At 40.5% G+C, this 17,763-nt stretch overlaps 1 protein-coding gene across 4 annotated transcripts in view; it reads left to right on the top strand.

Annotated features, from left to right (window-relative positions):
• Nucleotides 1-17,763, top strand: part of Marchf8 (membrane associated ring-CH-type finger 8) — a 76,354-nt gene that overhangs the window by 41,876 nt on the left and 16,715 nt on the right. For all 4 annotated transcript variants that reach the window (XM_028864041.2, XM_037204244.1, XM_037204243.1 and 1 more), the window contains one exon: nucleotides 11,105-11,155. In XM_028864041.2, coding sequence (XP_028719874.1) covers nucleotides 11,105-11,155 — 51 coding nt within the window. The remainder of the gene's footprint in view (nucleotides 1-11,104; nucleotides 11,156-17,763) is intronic.

Raw genomic sequence — 17,763 nt, 5'->3', positions numbered from 1 at the left:
AACCTGGAACTAGGAATTTATCTTCTTGGGGTATGTATGGGGGGGCATCTGTGTAGGTTTCTTTATAAATCTGCCTCCAAGAGTGCTTCTCCTGTTTGGTAATCCCAACTGTTACAGTGATGCGGTGGGGGCCCCTCCTACTTACTCAGGCATATGCAGGAAATTGTAGCACACTTGCTGTTCAAGAACCAAAGATGATGCCTCTGTTACTAAATATCTTTTTTTGCCTTATTGTTGAGAGTGTGGAGACAAGTTCTGATGGTTTTTCTGGAGACTAAGAAAGGGAGGGAGGGTGCTGTTAATCAAACATTAAATTCATTTTGCTAAGTTTGAGCTGTTTTGTCTTTTTCACTGTTTAGAGTATGTAGCTGAACTCTGGGCGTTGGTCTAGGAGGAGATTATGCTAGAGTTCACATTATCTAGATAAAACAGAATATGTGGTATGATGGATTTCCTGTGTTGGTTGAGCGAAGTTGATAGAATCCATTAGTCGCCTGTCACTGATGAATATGATTTGTGGATGTTGCTACTCATTTGTAGCTGTTAATGTAGTAGATGTCATAGCTTTCCAGATGTCCTTTTAGTAACTGTTGAAAATTGAAAACATCCAAACTTGGTTTTTAATGAAGATTTCACTAAATAACACCGTAGGATACTCTTACAGTATTCTAAATGGTTATCAGTGCCTTTGAATGCCTGACTTTAGCGAGATGGCTCCTTTATCTCATACAAGAATGAACAGACCCAAAGAAAATTGTAGTTACCTGAGTTTGAATGTTTTCCCATGTTTCTTCTAAAAGTAATTTCTTGCAGTTAAGTATTCATAAAATCCATTTGCTCATTTGTATAACTATCAACATAGCTATCTAGAGCAACGGTGGATTATGTCTTCCCTCAGAGGACCTGTGACAGTGCAGGGCACATTGTGATAGCTGTCTCAAAGTGCATCCCAACCCAAGCCGTTTATTATCTGTGATGGGTCTTTCCCGGGTTCCAGGTGTCTCAGCTGTTGTTTCCTAGGCCCTGCCTCTCAGGCAGCCCTCTACCCTCACCCTGTGCACTGTGCTCTGGCTGTCGACATGCTTTCCTTCTGGGCTCAATTCTGCTTTTGACATTTTTAGTGTTTCAATTTTTTAAATCATTTTATGTCCTTACAATCCATTTTCTTCTTCATCTTTGTGAATATATAATTATAACCTAATTAGCTCTAGCTTCTTGTTTTACTACTAACTTTTTCCCCATTTTTTTTCTTGCCTCTGAGAATTGCCTTGCTTGTTTTGAGCTTTGGGAATGCTACTGCTAAGGGTTTAAACTACTGTGGCGGACACTTGTTTCACGCTCACTCTGCGTGCCTTGTTCTTGTGAGGCCTTAATATTGGGCCATCTAAACAACGTAATCTTCATGTGAACTCTGAGAACAACAGAGTCTTGTTGTCTCCTTTTCTAGAGGAGCCCCAGAAAGCAGGCTGCACAGTGTTCTCTGTGATGGGTGGTGTCAGTAGTATTATCTTGGCTGGCTACTTCGAGCAGCCTCTGTCCATCTGTGAGGACCTTGCCCACCTCCATTCTCTCTGGTTTTGGACATCTTTAACTTAATTCCTCATTAATTTATTAATTCTTTGCACAAATCTTTGGTAAGCAGTTTTTACACAGTAGGTGCTGAGTCAGATGTTGAGCAAACACACGTGGCATGCTAAAGAGACGCTCTCTGTGTTGTCCTAATGAACAGATCCCAAGAGGATTGCTGTCACCTGATTGGGCTTGCGTCTCTTTTCCCAGTTCATGTGTTCTGTTCGTCCCTGTGCTCAGCACAGACCCTCTCTCCTATACCAAAGCTTTCCAGTTGGTTCTCTTCCTGCCTTGTTCTGTAGCTGGAAGCAAAAGCAGACAAACAGTCTGTGTCATTGGTGTTACAGTAAGAGCCTGTGACCCAAAGAGATTTCCTGGAATAAGATAAACCAAAGTTGAGCTTCTCAGAGTTCTAAGAATTGGGCTGGGGAGACAGCATGCTCAGTTAAAATGCTTGCCTATCATTTCCAAAGCCCTGGGTTTGGTCCCCAGCACTGCCAAACCTGGTCATGGTGGCACACACCTGCACCCCAGCACTCAGGAGAGAGGTGGCAGTAAGAGGATCTGAAGTTCAGAGTCATCCTTGGCCACAGAGTGAGTTCCAGCAAGTTTGGGCTACATGAGACCCTGTTTTACAAGAAAAGAAGTAAGAGTTAAATGAAGGTGGAGAAAAATGTCAGAGAAAATGGCGCATTGCAGAAATTTCAAGGGAAGAGAACACATGGTGTGTTGAGTGATATACACTGTGTTGCTCAATTGTCACTTGCTGTTTAGGCTCACTGAGAAGTTGGCTTTGGAAATGAAGTCCCATACCCCATTACTTCAAAATGAAGTGTGTTTGTCTCACAAGTGACAAGATTCCTTGTTGAGAGGGGCTGCTCCCCTCCCCCAGCCCTATGGCAGGGAGAAAGGGATGTTAACATCTAGGACAGAAACTACTGCTGACCGAGGTGCTGCTGCTGCTTATCCCATGATAGAAAAATGTCTGCAGTGGGGAAGCCCAGAGCTCAGCCATGGGAAATTCAGCCAGAGAGAAAGCCGGGTCAGGAACCCCTGCCCCCGGCCCTGACTTCCCCGGTGATTTCTGGATTCTTGTAAGCCCCAGCTTGAAAATGTTACTTTTGTTTGCTCTCTCAGTCTGGCTACTCCTGTTACCTCTGCTGGGTGCTTCCAACTCCTGACTTGATGTTTTGCTCTGCTGCTCTGTCTTCTGTTTGCTATTTTTTCTATTTTGGGTTACTGGAACTTAATAAATTCAAAACCCAAAGTACTGCTGTCAGAGATCATTTTCCAGATTATATAGAACAATTTGCCATAGTGAATACAACTTATTTTCACTAGAATTCATGTGGGAAATGGACAAGGCTGGAGTAGCCACATGGAAGCTATGAGCACTGAGAAGACAATACTGAGATCAGTGAGGCGGATGAGTTCCCTGACTCCAAGGCCACTTGAGCCATAGATGTACCAGTCTGGACGATGAGGAAGTGTTGCTGGTGTCAAGAAAAGCTAGTTGATTTCATGGAGATGGATGAGAGGTGGGCTGGGCAGTGCTGGGGTCCCACATACTGTGGTGCTGTGGTGGTCAGGAGTAGATGACCTCCAGCCTAGATAGCAGGCTCACAGTCACTACCACAGAGGCAGGAAAGATGGCAAGTACAAGTGTAGACATGAAAAGTCTAAGGTGGCTTCTGGTGGCTGGTCAGCTATGGACACCTAGAATTCAGTTGTGTTTGAATCTCTAGAGAAGTACAAGTTAAGGAAGTTTGGCTGTACTCTCAGCACTCAGGAGACTGAGGCAGGAAAAGTTTACATTCCAGGCCAGATGGGCCATATAGTGTAACTCTGTCTCAACTGATAGATGTTTTGGAATACAAAAAGCCCTAGGAGTAGGTGTAATTATCCATGAAGCTAAGTAATCTGAGGGGAAAATAATGGTGTGTGACAGGACTCCAAAGGACAGTGGCTCCTGTGAGTCATTGAGAACACTTCTTATCCTAGAGTGAGGATCCTTGTCTTTTTGAAGCTTGCTACATTTTGGATCATTTTCTACTGTTGTGCTATCCCACTTTTCAGTAGGGGATAAAATATCACCCCTTTTAATTCATCTTCCTGTTGCTGAATTTGGGCATTCCTCATTTTTAGTCAGAGGAATTCAGTTTGTCACATTTCATAAGCCTTTCTGAAAGCAGAGCAGGTGACTACAATTGGAGTCACCTTATCAGGTGTTGGTTTAAGAGCTAGTAGTGGTGTGGGTATAAGGAAGTCCCTCACCTCACGAGTCAGAGTTCTGTGTGAGACTCCTGGGACACAGTGTGAGTCCATCACCTGTTGTATCGGTCCCCAGGAAGGCTGCTGGAGAACTCCTTGATCTGTACTTGTGTAGGATTTAGAATCTTCCTAGAATGATCCTGTCAGTGGGAATTTTATACTCAGTGTGTGGAGACACTTAAGAAGAGCAGAAGATAATAGCTGAGAGGCAACAGAGAAAAGAAAGTAATACAGTCGAATAATTCAGAACATGCAAGGAATATTGGCTGTCATTATCATCTTACGTTGGAAGACTAGTTTATCACTTACAGTTACTATTACCCAGCAATCCCTTACATTTAAGATTCGTTTATCCCAAGGTCACTCTGCTAAGAAGGACATGGAAAATATGGAGGAAAATTCCATGAAAGCAGAGAGGAATTCGAAAGGCACCACCCTGAATTTCACTGTATCAAAATTTTCTTTCTTCTAATAGTTATAAGCATTTCTTTTGTTAGGTTCTTGCAAAAGGAATTTTAGTTTCAGACCCTGAATTTTAAATTAGTAGAATTAGGCCTATATACACGTTTATTATTCAAAATAGGAGCCCAGCCAGCCAACATATTTCTGCCAATGGGAAATAAGTTTGACTATTCCTATAGCATAAAAATCCATACTTGGGGATTTGATATTTTTGGAAAGCATTTTCTGCTTCCTAATGTTTGTAGAAGTGTTTTCCCCGGAGACAGCTGTCAAGATGAAGAAGCAGTTGGTTGGCAGAGGAGAGGTGAACATGGTGGATGACACCAAACTCTGCAGCCCAGTTTGTTTAAGTTCTGAAGTGTTGATTTACAGTGTGTGGTCAGGTGTTACAGTGTGAAAGAATCAGGCCTTTCTCATGACTAGTCCTGCCTAAAGTTGCTGTGTGTGTGTGTGTGTGTGTGTGTGTGTGTGTGTGTCCTGTTGCCAGATTCAGAAAGTCACGGTGGGGTCTCCAGTAGAACACCAGTGACCATAACCAGTGTTTGCTGCAGTTCTGCTGAGAAAGGCTTTGCAGCTTCTTCTTGGTCCAGTCACTGAGTTGAATGATTGTCACCAGGTACCAGATAACCACCTTGTGTCGCCATCTGATGAGGAAGTGGTTCATTGTCACTATGCAGCATTACAGAAGATGACAGTCAACACACGAGCTTGTGATGTTTTGTCAGTTGGCCAGGCACTGGCCAGGCTGTTTCACCGGCCCAGTTGGCCTCTGTTGCTGGTCTACACTGGCTTCTTCAGCAACTTCTCCTCTAGTTGTAAGCTACACAGAGAAACCCTGTCTCGAAAAACCAAAAAAAAAAAAAAAAAAAAAAAAAAGTATGTTCTATGGGGCTGGAGAGATGGCTTGGCTCAGTGGTTAAGAGCACTTCCTGCTCTTCCAGAGGACCCAGATTTAGTTCCCAGCACCACATCTGACTGCTTACCACTGCTGTGTAACTCTAGCTTCCCCCAACAGATATATACACATAATTAAAAATAAGGTCTCTAGCTGGGCGGTGGTGGGACACGCCTTTAATCCCAGCACTCTGGAGGGAGAGGCAAGCGGATCTCTGTGAGTTCAAGGCCAGCCTGGACTACAGAGTGAGTTCCAGGAAAGACGCAAAGCTACACAGAGAAACCCTGTCTTGAAAAACCAAAAAAAAAAAGGTTTCTAATTTTTTTTTAGTATTGTTATCATTTTATTTTGTGTATGTGGCTATTTTGCCAAATGTCTGTGCACAACCTACCTCTATGCCAGGTGCCCTCAGAGGCCAGAAGATGGTATAGAATTAGAGTTATAGACGGTTGTGAGCTGTCATATGGGTACTGGGAATTGAATTTGGGTCCTCTGAAAGAGCAGCCAGTGCTCCTAACCACTGAGCTTTCTCTCCAGCCTCTAAAAATTTAAAAAAAAAAAAATGTGTTTTTGAGACAGGGTCTATATAGTCCTGACTGCCCTGGAATTTGCTATGTAGACCAAGTTGCCCTCTAACGCACAGAGATCTGCCTACTTTCTGTCTTCCAAGTGCTGGGATTAAAGGCGTGCACCTGGTTGTCTGGACCCTAAAAATAAAATCTTAAAAACAACAACAATAAAAGCACTTACATTTTAGAAAGCACAAACTCACAAGTGATATAATAAAGTAACATTGCAGGGCCAGCAAGTAACTGGGAAGGAAGCGTCTAGAACTAAACGCTCAGCCCTCCCCCACTAACTAACAGAGCTCAGACGTGACATGTTGCAGTGAGTGCAGTCAAGACCAGGGCAGGGTGTAGGAAACAAGACAGTTGACATGTAGTGGCCAGGGGGAGGGAGGGGTCACCAGCCTTTTGGGTCAAGTTTGTCTTGCAATTGTGTTTCCAGTAGCAAAGAAATGGCTGCTTCAGACATCACTCACTTAGAAACATGCAAGCATTAACAGTTGGGGGAATGAATGTTCATCCGCTTCCTTGAAGAATACTGGTGAGATAAAAGGTTTATTTATAGCCAGAGAGCAGGAAAATACCGCTCCAAGCAGTTTTGTTTCCTAGCATTGCTGTTCAGAACTCCCCTCCCCAAGCTGGCATGTCTTACAAGTACTCTGCTGCTGCTTGTACAGCTCAGCCCCGCTAGGACTAGTTGATAGAGGGGGAAAATGTTGTTCTTTCAGATATCTGTGGTTAATTATTTACTCTTTCTACCCTTTTTTTGAAGTCTCTCAAGTAAGTCTGGGTGATAGGTTAACATACAAGAATAAACAGAACTGGAAATTGAACTTCTATCATTTGCAAGCCAGCAAGTCTAGCTTAGAATCTGTACCTCATATATTGCTGTAGGACCATAGAGCAGAAGTGAAATCGGTTTCGGGAATGGACTTGTCATGAATTATTCATTAACTACCTCCTTCCTTGGAAATCAGCTGGAGGAAGTAGTTAGTCTGGTTTGATCACAGGAGTGTAGCCCTGAAGTCCAGCAGCAGATCAGTGTGGTTCTGCTGGCTGCTGTAGGGCTGTAAGGCAGCTGCAGTTCAGGCACAGCCTGTCCCCTGCACAGGGCACCATGCTGCCTGAGAGAGCTGCACTGAGGACATGCCATGCATTCCTGTTGGAAGATGATGCTTCAGGTAGGACAAGCGTCCTGTCAGCACCGCCCAGGTTTCTCACTGACTTAGGGATGCACGCCTTAACAAGCTCCGGAACCTCAGGCTCGCTCAAGGGTCCTTCCCTGGAAGCACCAAGTATTCATCTTGCAGTTCTTATTGCCAGGGATGTACATTTTTTCTAATGGAATTTGCTCTAATAGAATATATGCCTTCCATTTGTTGAACATATTCTTAAGACAATAAACATTTAAATGTCCTGTCTCAATTTTTTTAATGCCATCCTTTGTTGTAAAAATATCTTTTTATTAATTAATGTTGATCATCTAATTTTGAATTGTGGAGTTTGGCTTTGAAAAATCCTGAGAAAAATAACTTAGTATTTGAATCAATGAAGCTACAGACTCTTTTCTAGAGGAGGTATTGTGTGTAGAAGCCATCTCCATTGTTTCTATGGGAGCATTTGGAAAAATAGAAGGTGGAACAAAGGGTCTTTGTTCTGTTTGTCGATGTGACTTACTGTGTATGCATTCGAGCTCTTGTGCGTGTATGTGTGTGCACATATGCACTGGCAGACTAGACATGTAATTTCATTTGACAGGGCTGTTCTGATGATGCCTTTGCTTTGTCTGTTAGATTTTTTATAGATGATATTTTTGTTTGTTGAGACTGTGAGATAATGCTCCTGAACTGTGGGACACAGAATTACACAAAAGTAATCAGGACCAAATCTGATAACACTTTTTTTTTTTTTTTTGAAACAGGGTCTTGCTGTATAGATTAGGCTAGGCTTAAACTGATGATCCTCCTGACTCAGCTTCCCAAATACTGTGTTTATAGGCTTGGGCCATCATGCTTAATTTTCCTACTCCATTTTATTAAGCTCTATGAATGTGTGTGTGGGGGGGGTCTTTGTTTTATTTGCCACCCCTATTCTTAAGGGCCTAGAACAATACCTGGCTTGTAGTAGCTAGCCAATAAGTGTGATAACTGTGTTTCTAAATGAGTGCATTCTTAATTAAGATTTCTAATAGCTTTTGTGGTTCATATACAACTGTAGGAAGTAGTATAATTTCAGTAATTTTATAGCAAATGAGTTCCAACTTGTATTGATGTAGATTACTTTAATTTTAAGGTTTTATATATTTATTTCATACATAAAATTTTAAAACATTGAGGTGATTTTTTAATATTTTTATTTTATGTGTGTGTTTACCTGCTTATATGTATATGCACCATGTGTGAGCTTGGTGCCTATAGAGGTCAAAAGAGGGCATCAGATCCATTGGAATTGGAGCTACAAACAGTTGTGAGTTGTTCTGTGGGTACTAGGAATCAAACCCTGGCTCTCTGGAAGAGAAACTAGTGCTTTTAACTGCTGAGCCATCTCTCTAACCCCTATATATAATTTTTAAGAAACAGAAATGTCTATTCATTTGTTTACATAATTAATAAAAATTAGTTATGAATACAGAGATCCTTAGTGGAAAATGCATTGGAAAAGATTGTATTCTTCAGTACATTGCTGCCATAATTGTTATCCTAATTTTACCATGTTGTATGTTACAATTTGAAAAGCATTTGTCAATCTGTGTCACAGGGGACTGTGTGTTTATTTATGATTTCAGGAGTTTTAAATTTTGTACGTTTGGTACTTAGGGATATTAAGGGAAGCAATATGCTCCACTAAGATATAATATGTTTAGTTGGGTGTGGTGGTGCATTTCTTTAATCCCAGTGTTGGGGCAGGCAGATCTCTGAGTTTAAGGCTAGCTTGCTCTATCCTTTGAGACTTTGCTTTTTGGGTTTTTTTTTTTTTTGTTGTTGTTGTTGTTGTTTTTGTTTTTTCAAGACAGGGTTTCTCTGTGTAGTTTTGGTGCCTGTTCTGGATCTTGCCCTGTAGACCAGGCTGGCCTCAAACTCACAGAGATCCTCCTGGTTCTGCCTCCCGAGTGCAGGGATTAAAGGAGTGAGCCACTGCCGCCTGGTTGTTTTTTTGTTTTGTTTGTTTTGTTTTGTTTTTTTAAAGATACACTCTGTTTAAGAGCTCAGAGTTACCACCAGTATCATCTCCTTCAGTACACCTCTCACCTATTTATAAAACACACCTTATAAAAGAGAAAGTAGAAAAGGCTGGAGGGATGCTTAAATCCCTGCTCTTTTAGAGGACCCAAGTTCAGTTCCTATCATTCATGTTAAGTGGCTCACAGCTACCTGTAGCTTGAGCTCTGAGGGACCTAGCTAGCACACTCTTCTGGCCTCTGAGGGTATATGCATACACATGGCATGCACCCACACAGACACACACAGACACACATACATATAAGAAAATATTCTAAATAAATTGTGAAAAAAAAGGAAAGAAAGAAAAGTAAAAGAAAAAGCTGAATTACAGAGTGTAGGTGAATGGCTCCTGAGCAAGTATTAGCTGTTAGGTCTTATGTTTAACCATCTCATCTATTTTCCTAATGCTTGTCACTTTGTTATTACCTAAAGTTTTAAAAAGAATTAAAAAACGAAAGCATTGCAGACAACTACATCACTGTTAATTTAGATTATACTGTCTTATTAATGATGCATTTTATCTTACTTCAAATAAGTTCACTTTAGTATATTTGTTGAATATAGTTTTATACGTTACAGTCATATTCTTGTTTATGATTGTGTGTATACACATATGTACATTATAGGCTAGCTCCACATATGAGGGAGAATATACTTTTTTCCTTTCTGAATTTGTAAGTTACCAGTTATATATTTTTTATACCCTAAGTTTGTTAAATTCCAGTTAAAACAAGGTGTCCATTCATAATCTATAATTCTGTTACCTAAGAACTTTCATTTATCACTCAAAAAATGTATATATTGGATATTCCTCATTTCTTTAATTAGAGCCCCTCAATAGCTGCAAGTTGAATTAATACAGTTATCAAGCAAAGCCAGCTGGAGTATCAAACAGCTGTTTTTCTAAGCATGTCCTTGAATTTGGTATTGGAGGAGTGAATACTAGCAATTAACAAACTGAATAGTACCAGTGCTAGTGCACATACCTTTAACACCTTTAATCCCAGCACTCAGGAGGCAGAGGCAGGAGGATCTCTATGCGTTTGAGGTTAACCTGGTCTGCAGAGAAAGTTTCAGGACAGCCCGGGCTACATAGAGAAATCTTTCTCAAAGCAAAGCAAAACAAAACAAAACAAAACAACAACAACAAAAACCAAACTGAACATTTGGAAACCAAAAGGTTTTCAGAGTAAACAAACAAAATGGATACTTTAAACCAAGCACTTTAAAAAGCAAACCATAAAAGGCAGCACAGCACAGTCAGATTCAGATGGCCTTTCCGTGGGGAGCTGTGTTAGTCACACTGTAGACACAGGCAGCACGAGTTCGTCAGATTCTGAAGCAGAGAAGCTAAGTCCCACCAGACAAAGCAGGCTGCCCACTCTTCAAGGTCGGAGCAGGGACTGGGTTAATGTGTGGCCTGTATTGTCCAGGTACCTGCTGGATAGGTGAGAACTTGCCAGGAACATGAAGCTAGATATGGGAGGGAGCAGCTGGAGGGTCTGTGATCTAACAGCCATGGGGATTTTGGGTCACACACAGCAGTGGGCAGTGAATGATTATTTAAAGGACTTTTAGATACCCCAAGATAGTTTGGCTCTGGACCTGCAATAATCCAACCTCCTCACAACCACTGACATTCTGATCAGATATGAGCCTTTTAGTGTCTAATGTAGGTGTGATTTCTTCTTGAGAACATTAACTAACAAAGGGGTCCATCTAGTGACCCCCCAATCTGTCTTTGGGGTACTAACAATGAGGCTTCTGTTTAAATGGTCGGAGGGGATGTGGTCCACTTAGTTTAGCAGTCCTGTGGCAAGCAAACAAAGTGGGACCCATCCATGACTGAACTATGAACTTAAAAATATCTTAAGACAGTTGTAGCTTTATTTTTATAGTTCCAATATCCTGATCTTCCCTTCTTAAGTTCCTTTAGGGCAAGGATCGTTTTATTTACTTTTGCCCAAATTTCCAATTTTAATACCTAGGAATATGCATTTAGTATAGTGGTTTGTGCTTACAGGAATAACTTGTTACTAGAAGTATTATAATTAATTGCTTGTTCTTTGCATGTTTTTAATCACAGCTTAATAATTACTGCCTGTTTGGCTTTCTTGCAGAATGAGAAGACATTGGGACATTCCATGAGTCATTCAAGCAACATTTCTAAGGTGAAGGGCCATCAAAATACATTATTTTCTACCCTGGGACTTTTGTAATACATGCAAAGGGGGGACTTTGCATGTATTAACTCTCATTTTTTGAAAATGAGGGGTGGGGGAGTTGCATGTGTATACATATGCCTGTGTACATGCTAGTGCATGTGTGAACATGTGTGACCTCTGGAAGCCAGAGGTCGGCATCAGGTGTCTTCCTCTATTGCTCTCTTAGTTTTTTGAGATCAGATCTGTCTGATGCTCATTAATTCAGCAAAACAAACTGGAATCCAAGTTCTCTTCCTTGTGCTTAGGTGGCAGGCACTTTACCACCTGAGACCCTTCCCAGCCCTCTTCTCTTGATACATTTCTATAGTCCCCGCTGGGAATATATGATTTTTCCAGTGAGGCAACTTTGAGTTGTGTGCCAGGGGGGTGACTTTTAGAGAAACCCCATCCATACCCCCTCAAATAATACTTTTCAGGCAGAGACCTCTCAGGCACCAGAGCCTGTTTCTCCATTTAGGAATGAGTTTGGCTGGAAATGAATTTATGTGACTCAGGTGACAAGGTATCTGGAAGTAAGCAGTCTAGAACTGCGTTGTTCAGATGTTTCCAGGCCCACTCTTCCTTTCCGGTCCACCTTTCTTAGGACGTTGTGGTCATCCTGCTTGGCATGTGGTCCCACAATGCATCTGTCCTTCCTGCAGTGTGTTCCTATAGATCGCTTTCTAGACACATTGCCTGTCAGGATCTGGCCCAGGAGACAGCAGCTTCCCACATGATCTTTACCCGAGCATCACTCTGACCCCTTGGCCATCCAGACATGATCATGCAGATTACCTTGTGGGTTTGAAACCTTCCCCATATCTTTGTCATGCAGCCAAACAAAATACAGCCCTGACAGAGACTTGAATGACAGCATAACCTGTCCTGCTGCGAGGGCACCTCTTGGATCCTCTAAAATTGGCTTTGCTTTGTTTGGCTTTGGAGAGGGGTCTCAATGTTGAAAGTCCGTGCTGGCCCTTGAGCTATCATTTCTCTTGCCTTCGCTTCCAAAGTGGGGTCGTACGTGACACATCGCTGCCCCAGTGTGTGCTTTATTCTCATTTATAGATGCCGTCAGTGGTTTCATTAAGGTCACCTTAGTTTTGGAATTCCCATTTTGGTAGGTTCATCTTTCAGAGATTTGTACAACCTTATAAGTCGTTAGAACACTGAACCTACAGTTAGGACACAGAACCTACAGTTAGAACACTGAACCTACAGTTAGGACACAGAACCTACAGTTAGAACACTGAACCTACAGTTAGGACACTGAACCTACAGTTAGGACACTGAACCTACAGTTAGAACACTGAACCTACAGTTAGGACACTGAACCTACAGTTAGGACACTGAACCTACAGTTAGGACACTGAACCTACAGTTAGAACACTGAACCTACAGAGCAGATTAAAATACTGCAGGAACCTCTCATGCCTGGCTACAGTTAGAACACTGAAACTACGGAACCAATTAGAATATTAGAGAATAAAAGGGAAGTTCTGGGTAACATGTGAAGGTTACCATCAGAACTGTTAGATAGGTGCAAAAGGAATCGTGGTTTCAGACCACGATTTTAAATCATTGTAACTAGGCTCAAACATGTCTGTTTTAATCAAAACAGGAAGAGTACAGACAACATATGTAGATGTAACCAACCGTCTTATTAAATAAGAAACACAGAACCAGTGTAAAAGAGAAAGCCAAGAGGTCAGACCCTTCCTGTGGTGCTCCTAGCTCTCCGAAAGAGACCTATTTCCTGTGTGTATGTCTTTAAATAGTCTTTCTGTTCTGCCTTCTCATTGGTTGTAAACCCAAACACATGACTGCCTCGTCACTGCTTGTAAGTACAACCCTTTAGGTCTTAAAGGTGTATGTCTCCAATGCTGGCAGTTTCCCTGAACACACAGAGATCTATGGGATTAAAGGCATGCGCCACCACCGCCACGCTCTTTCTATGGCTCTAATAGCTCTGACCCCCGGGCAACTTTATTAATTAATATACAATTAAAATCACATTTCAGTACAAATAGAATACCACCATATTTCCCCTTTTCTATTTTAATAAAAAGAAAAAAAGCAAAAGGTTATAACTAACAAAAGAAAAACTATATACAAAAGTACAATAACTATATACAATATATACAAGTAACAAATACCTAAACAATGTCTAGTCCATTTGTATTTGACAAATTCAGAGAAAATAATTCCATTATCTATCCTATTTTGGTAAGTCCAAAATGTATCTAATTCACTTTCTATCCTAATTAATCTTCAACTATAACTAACTAACCTTCAACTATAACTAACTAATCTTCAACTCCCTCAGAGACCCAAGAAGGAAATAATATTACCTAACAAAATATAAAAACAGGAAGTGCATGCAAGCAACTTCCAAAAAATTTGTGAGTTGACAGAAACAGCCAGCTGCCTGGACAGTCATCTGAGGTTTCTCTGCAGTGTTGGGGCATCATCTTCAGCCTATAGGCTTAGCGTATCTGACAGACTCATTTGTGAAGTAGGATGTACACAGGTCAACAGTTCAACCTCACATTGGGTGAGAGCAGTCCACGTACCAGAAACACCTGAATTCCACTAGCATCATGTCATGATTCAGGATTTTAAATTCTGGAAATTGTTGACGGTTTTTTAATTCAGCTGTCCATTCTTCTTGGCTGTGTATATATGGCTTCATCTCAACATCCCCTTCTTCTCCACATCCCTCTATTAATTGTCAGTCTACTATTGAGAGGTGTGAGCTTAATTACTCTTCAAGAATAACTGTTTCAGCTCCTGTTCCATTGCACATCAGAAGCCATTGGCCTACTGCCTGTTAAGCTGCCTTCGAAGAAAAGGGCACTGTGGCCGGGCAGTGGTGGCACACGCCTTTAATCCCAGCACTCGGGAGGCAGAGGCAGGCGAATCTCTGTGAATTCGAGGCCAGTCTGGACTACCAAGTGAGTCCCAGGAAAGGCGCAAAGCTACACAGAGAAACCCTGTCTTGAAAAACCAAAAGAAAAAGAAAAGGGCACTGTACCTTTTCTGAATTGTGAAGGCCACTTCAGGGATGGTGCCATATTGTCCTGGCCTCAGAAGATGCCTTTTGATAAAGCCATAACCACACTTGTTTTGGCAAGAATCAGTAGTCCTTTGTTTTGTGTCCTGTCTGTCCATTTTGTACTGTTGATTCGAGGATACTTTGTTGTCCAGTGGCTAACTTTTGCCACAATGAAAGTTGACTCCATATGTAGTTTCTTCAATGCCCATATTTTCTCTGAAGTAGATTGGTACTGCCGGAGCCGACATGTCTCAAAAAAGAAAAATTTCTAAGTTATTAAAACATTTTAAATGCCATATTCTGTAGATCTCTGAAGGGTTTGAAGATGACCTGTCTAAAATATATCTGCTCAATTTTTAAAACATATCTAATATGACTACAAGTTCTATTGTAATGTCTAACTACTAACTTTCATTTCTTTATATCCTAATAGTTGGTAATAATAACATTCAAAGATCAGAAAATTGCATTACATTGTTAAATGAATGGTATAAATACAATTAGAAATATAAATATAGTATTTTCTAACAATATCAATTTCAAATTTGTATACAATATAAAACAATCCAATCCAATGTAAAGTACTTAAAACTAGTAATTGTCTTTTTCTTTTCTTTTCTTTTCTTTTCTTTTCTTTTCTTTTCTTTTCTCTCTCTCTCTCTCTCTCTCTCTCTCTCTCTCTCTCTCTCTCTCTCTCTCTCTCTTTAACAAGAACCTTAAATCTAATCTCCTTTGCTTAGCCTTTTTCTTAACCCTTGACAACAACTTGTAACCAACCCCCCTAAACAATGAAAATTATCCCAGACCCAAAACCCATTAAAAAGAACAAAAAACCACCCGCCCCACACCACCTCTTTGGGAATGTGGGCATCATATTCTTAAAATTGCTTCCTGCTGGGTATGGACGAAGTTATCTTTATCCTGAAAGAAAAATTTTAGGTTAATTGTCAAATTCTAGGAAAAGTAACTATATTCTTCATTATTCAGTCTGTGTATAATGCCAAAGTTCAGGGTTTATCTCAAGTCCTTATTCAAGTAGTCTTTGAGACTGGATCATTTCAGCTAGTCATCTCAAAATTGCTCTGAGCACCTTATAGTTCAAAGTTGATCTGTAGATGATGTTTGTCAGCTTAATGATATTATTGTCCACATGGAATTGTTGTTGTGGGGCCCCATCTTCTTCCTGGAGACTTCAGTTGATGTTAGGCCTGGCCATGATTTCCTGCAGAAAACTGATAAGAGACTCAAACACAAAGACACATATATGCAGCTAATTGAAGCCTTTTTTCTAGAATTAGTTAGTACTCTATATGACCATTCATATCTTAACAAAGTTTAAAATGTATATATATCTATATATATTAACCTTGTAAATTTTGATATAAAATTCATACTTTAAGAAAAGTTTAAAGAATCAGAATAGAATCAAAGAGTTGAGATTAGTAATAGAATAGTCCCTTAATTAATTTGGCTTTTGTCCTGTACCATAGCAGAAGATGGCTCTTTTATTCTGGCATGATACAGGGAGTTTGCATTTTCCTTTTAACAACATGCTTGAGTTTAAAGAAGGAGAGAGCTATTCTCCAACTCCAAAGTCAGCTTTAAATTTTAATTGAACTGGGACTATTAGAAGACCAATAGTGTTAAATCTTTAGAGAAAAGCAGAAACAAACATTTAGGAAGACATAAATTTTTTTAGATAATATATACCCATACGCCGTTTCACTCTGTTTCCTGGGATAGATAATTTGTCCCTTTTCTTCAGTTGTCTCATTTGTCTTGTGTTCTTCAGATTCCTTAACCTCCATTCTCCTAAAAGACAAAAACAAAAACCTTTCCCCAAGACTAATTTTGGGAATGTTCCTTTTTGGCAAGTTATTATCTGATTAAATGAAAAGGCATGTGTTACTGGTACAAGTTAGTTTAAATTGGATGTTCATGCTGGTTGATGAACTATCACCTCCTCTAATTAAGAGGTCTCTCTTGTTCAAATCGAACTTTTATCAATTTTGATGGTACCCACAGCTTATCTTCTGTAGAAACAAAAGCAAAACCTCGTCCCCAACGTAATACATACCCTGGTTTCCATTCTGAGGTCAGCATATCCTTAAAGTATATAGGCTGATTTAATTCTGTAGTTTATAGATGTAACCAACCGTCCCACCAAATAAGAAACACAGAAACAATGCGAAAGAGAAAGCCGAGAGGTCAGAGCTCAGAGCCAAAATCTCACCCTTCCGCCTGCAGTGTCCCAGCCTCCCGAATGAGAGCCTCTATTTCCCGTCTGTTCGTCTATTTAAAGAGACAGAACAAGCCACAGCTATCTCACCTCACCAGTTCCTCAGCTGGTCCTGTTTCCTCAGACTGGAAGCTTCTGTGTCCTCATCCCAATAGCTCTCAGCTGAACTGTGTTACTCCAAAGCCTGAAAGCTTAACCAGCCAAATGCTTCTAGTTCTGATCCTCATGCCTTATAAATCTTTTTGCTTTAGATCCAGAGGGATTTCTATCTCTGGAATGCTAGGATTAAAGGCCTGTGCCACCACCGCCACACTCTTGCTATGGCTCTAATAGCTCTGACCCCCGGGCAACTTTATTTATTAACATACAATCAAAATCACATTTCAGTATAATTAAATTACCACCACAGTAGTTTTTTTCTATTATCCAATGTCTCTCTGCAGCTGTTGTTCCTTTCTCATTGGTTGTAAACCCAAACACATGACTGCCTCGTCACTGCCTGTAAGTTCAGCCCTCCAGGTCTTAAAGGCATATGTCTCCAATGCTGGTTGTATCCCTGAACACACAGAGATCTATGGGATTAAAGGTGTGCGTCACCACCGCCATGCTCTTTCTATGGCTCTAATAGTTGTGACCCCCAGGCAACTTTATTTATTAATATACAATTAAAATCACATTTCAGTACAAATAGAATACCACCATAAACATATTTTTGCCAACAAGAAATAAACTTGTTTAATTATAAAAAACACATATAGTACTATGAGCAATCTATAGACTCAATGCAATCCCCAAGAAAATTCCAATAGAATTCTTTACAGAAATAGAAACAAAATCTTAAAATTCATATGGAAGCACAAAAGATCCTGAGCAATATTAGAAGGAATATTAGAAGGAAGCACCACTTATCTGTCTTCAAGCTAGACTATACATAGTAACAAAAGCAGCCTGACAGTAGCACAAGACTTATGGATCAATGGATTAAAACTAGAGGCAGATAGAAGCCCACTGCTCTTCCTGTGGTCTGGAGTTCTGTTCCCAGTACTCACATTGAGCAGCTTTCAACTACCTGTAACTCCCATCCCAAGGGGATCCAGTACCCTTTTCTGGCCACTAAGGTACTGCACTCATGTACAAACAGACACATATAATTAAAACCAATTTTTTTAAAAGAAAAAATAGCACGTGCTTTGTAAGCTGTGGACAAGCTAGAACCCTGTACAGTGCTAGTAGGAATGTAAACTAGTCCAGTCACTATGGAAGTCAGTATGAAAGTTACTA

This window comes from Peromyscus leucopus, chromosome 3, assembly GCF_004664715.2.
Source record: "Peromyscus leucopus breed LL Stock chromosome 3, UCI_PerLeu_2.1, whole genome shotgun sequence".
In the NCBI taxonomy this organism is placed as follows: Eukaryota; Metazoa; Chordata; class Mammalia; order Rodentia; family Cricetidae; genus Peromyscus; species Peromyscus leucopus.
This window is presented reverse-complemented; position numbering and strand designations above follow the sequence as displayed.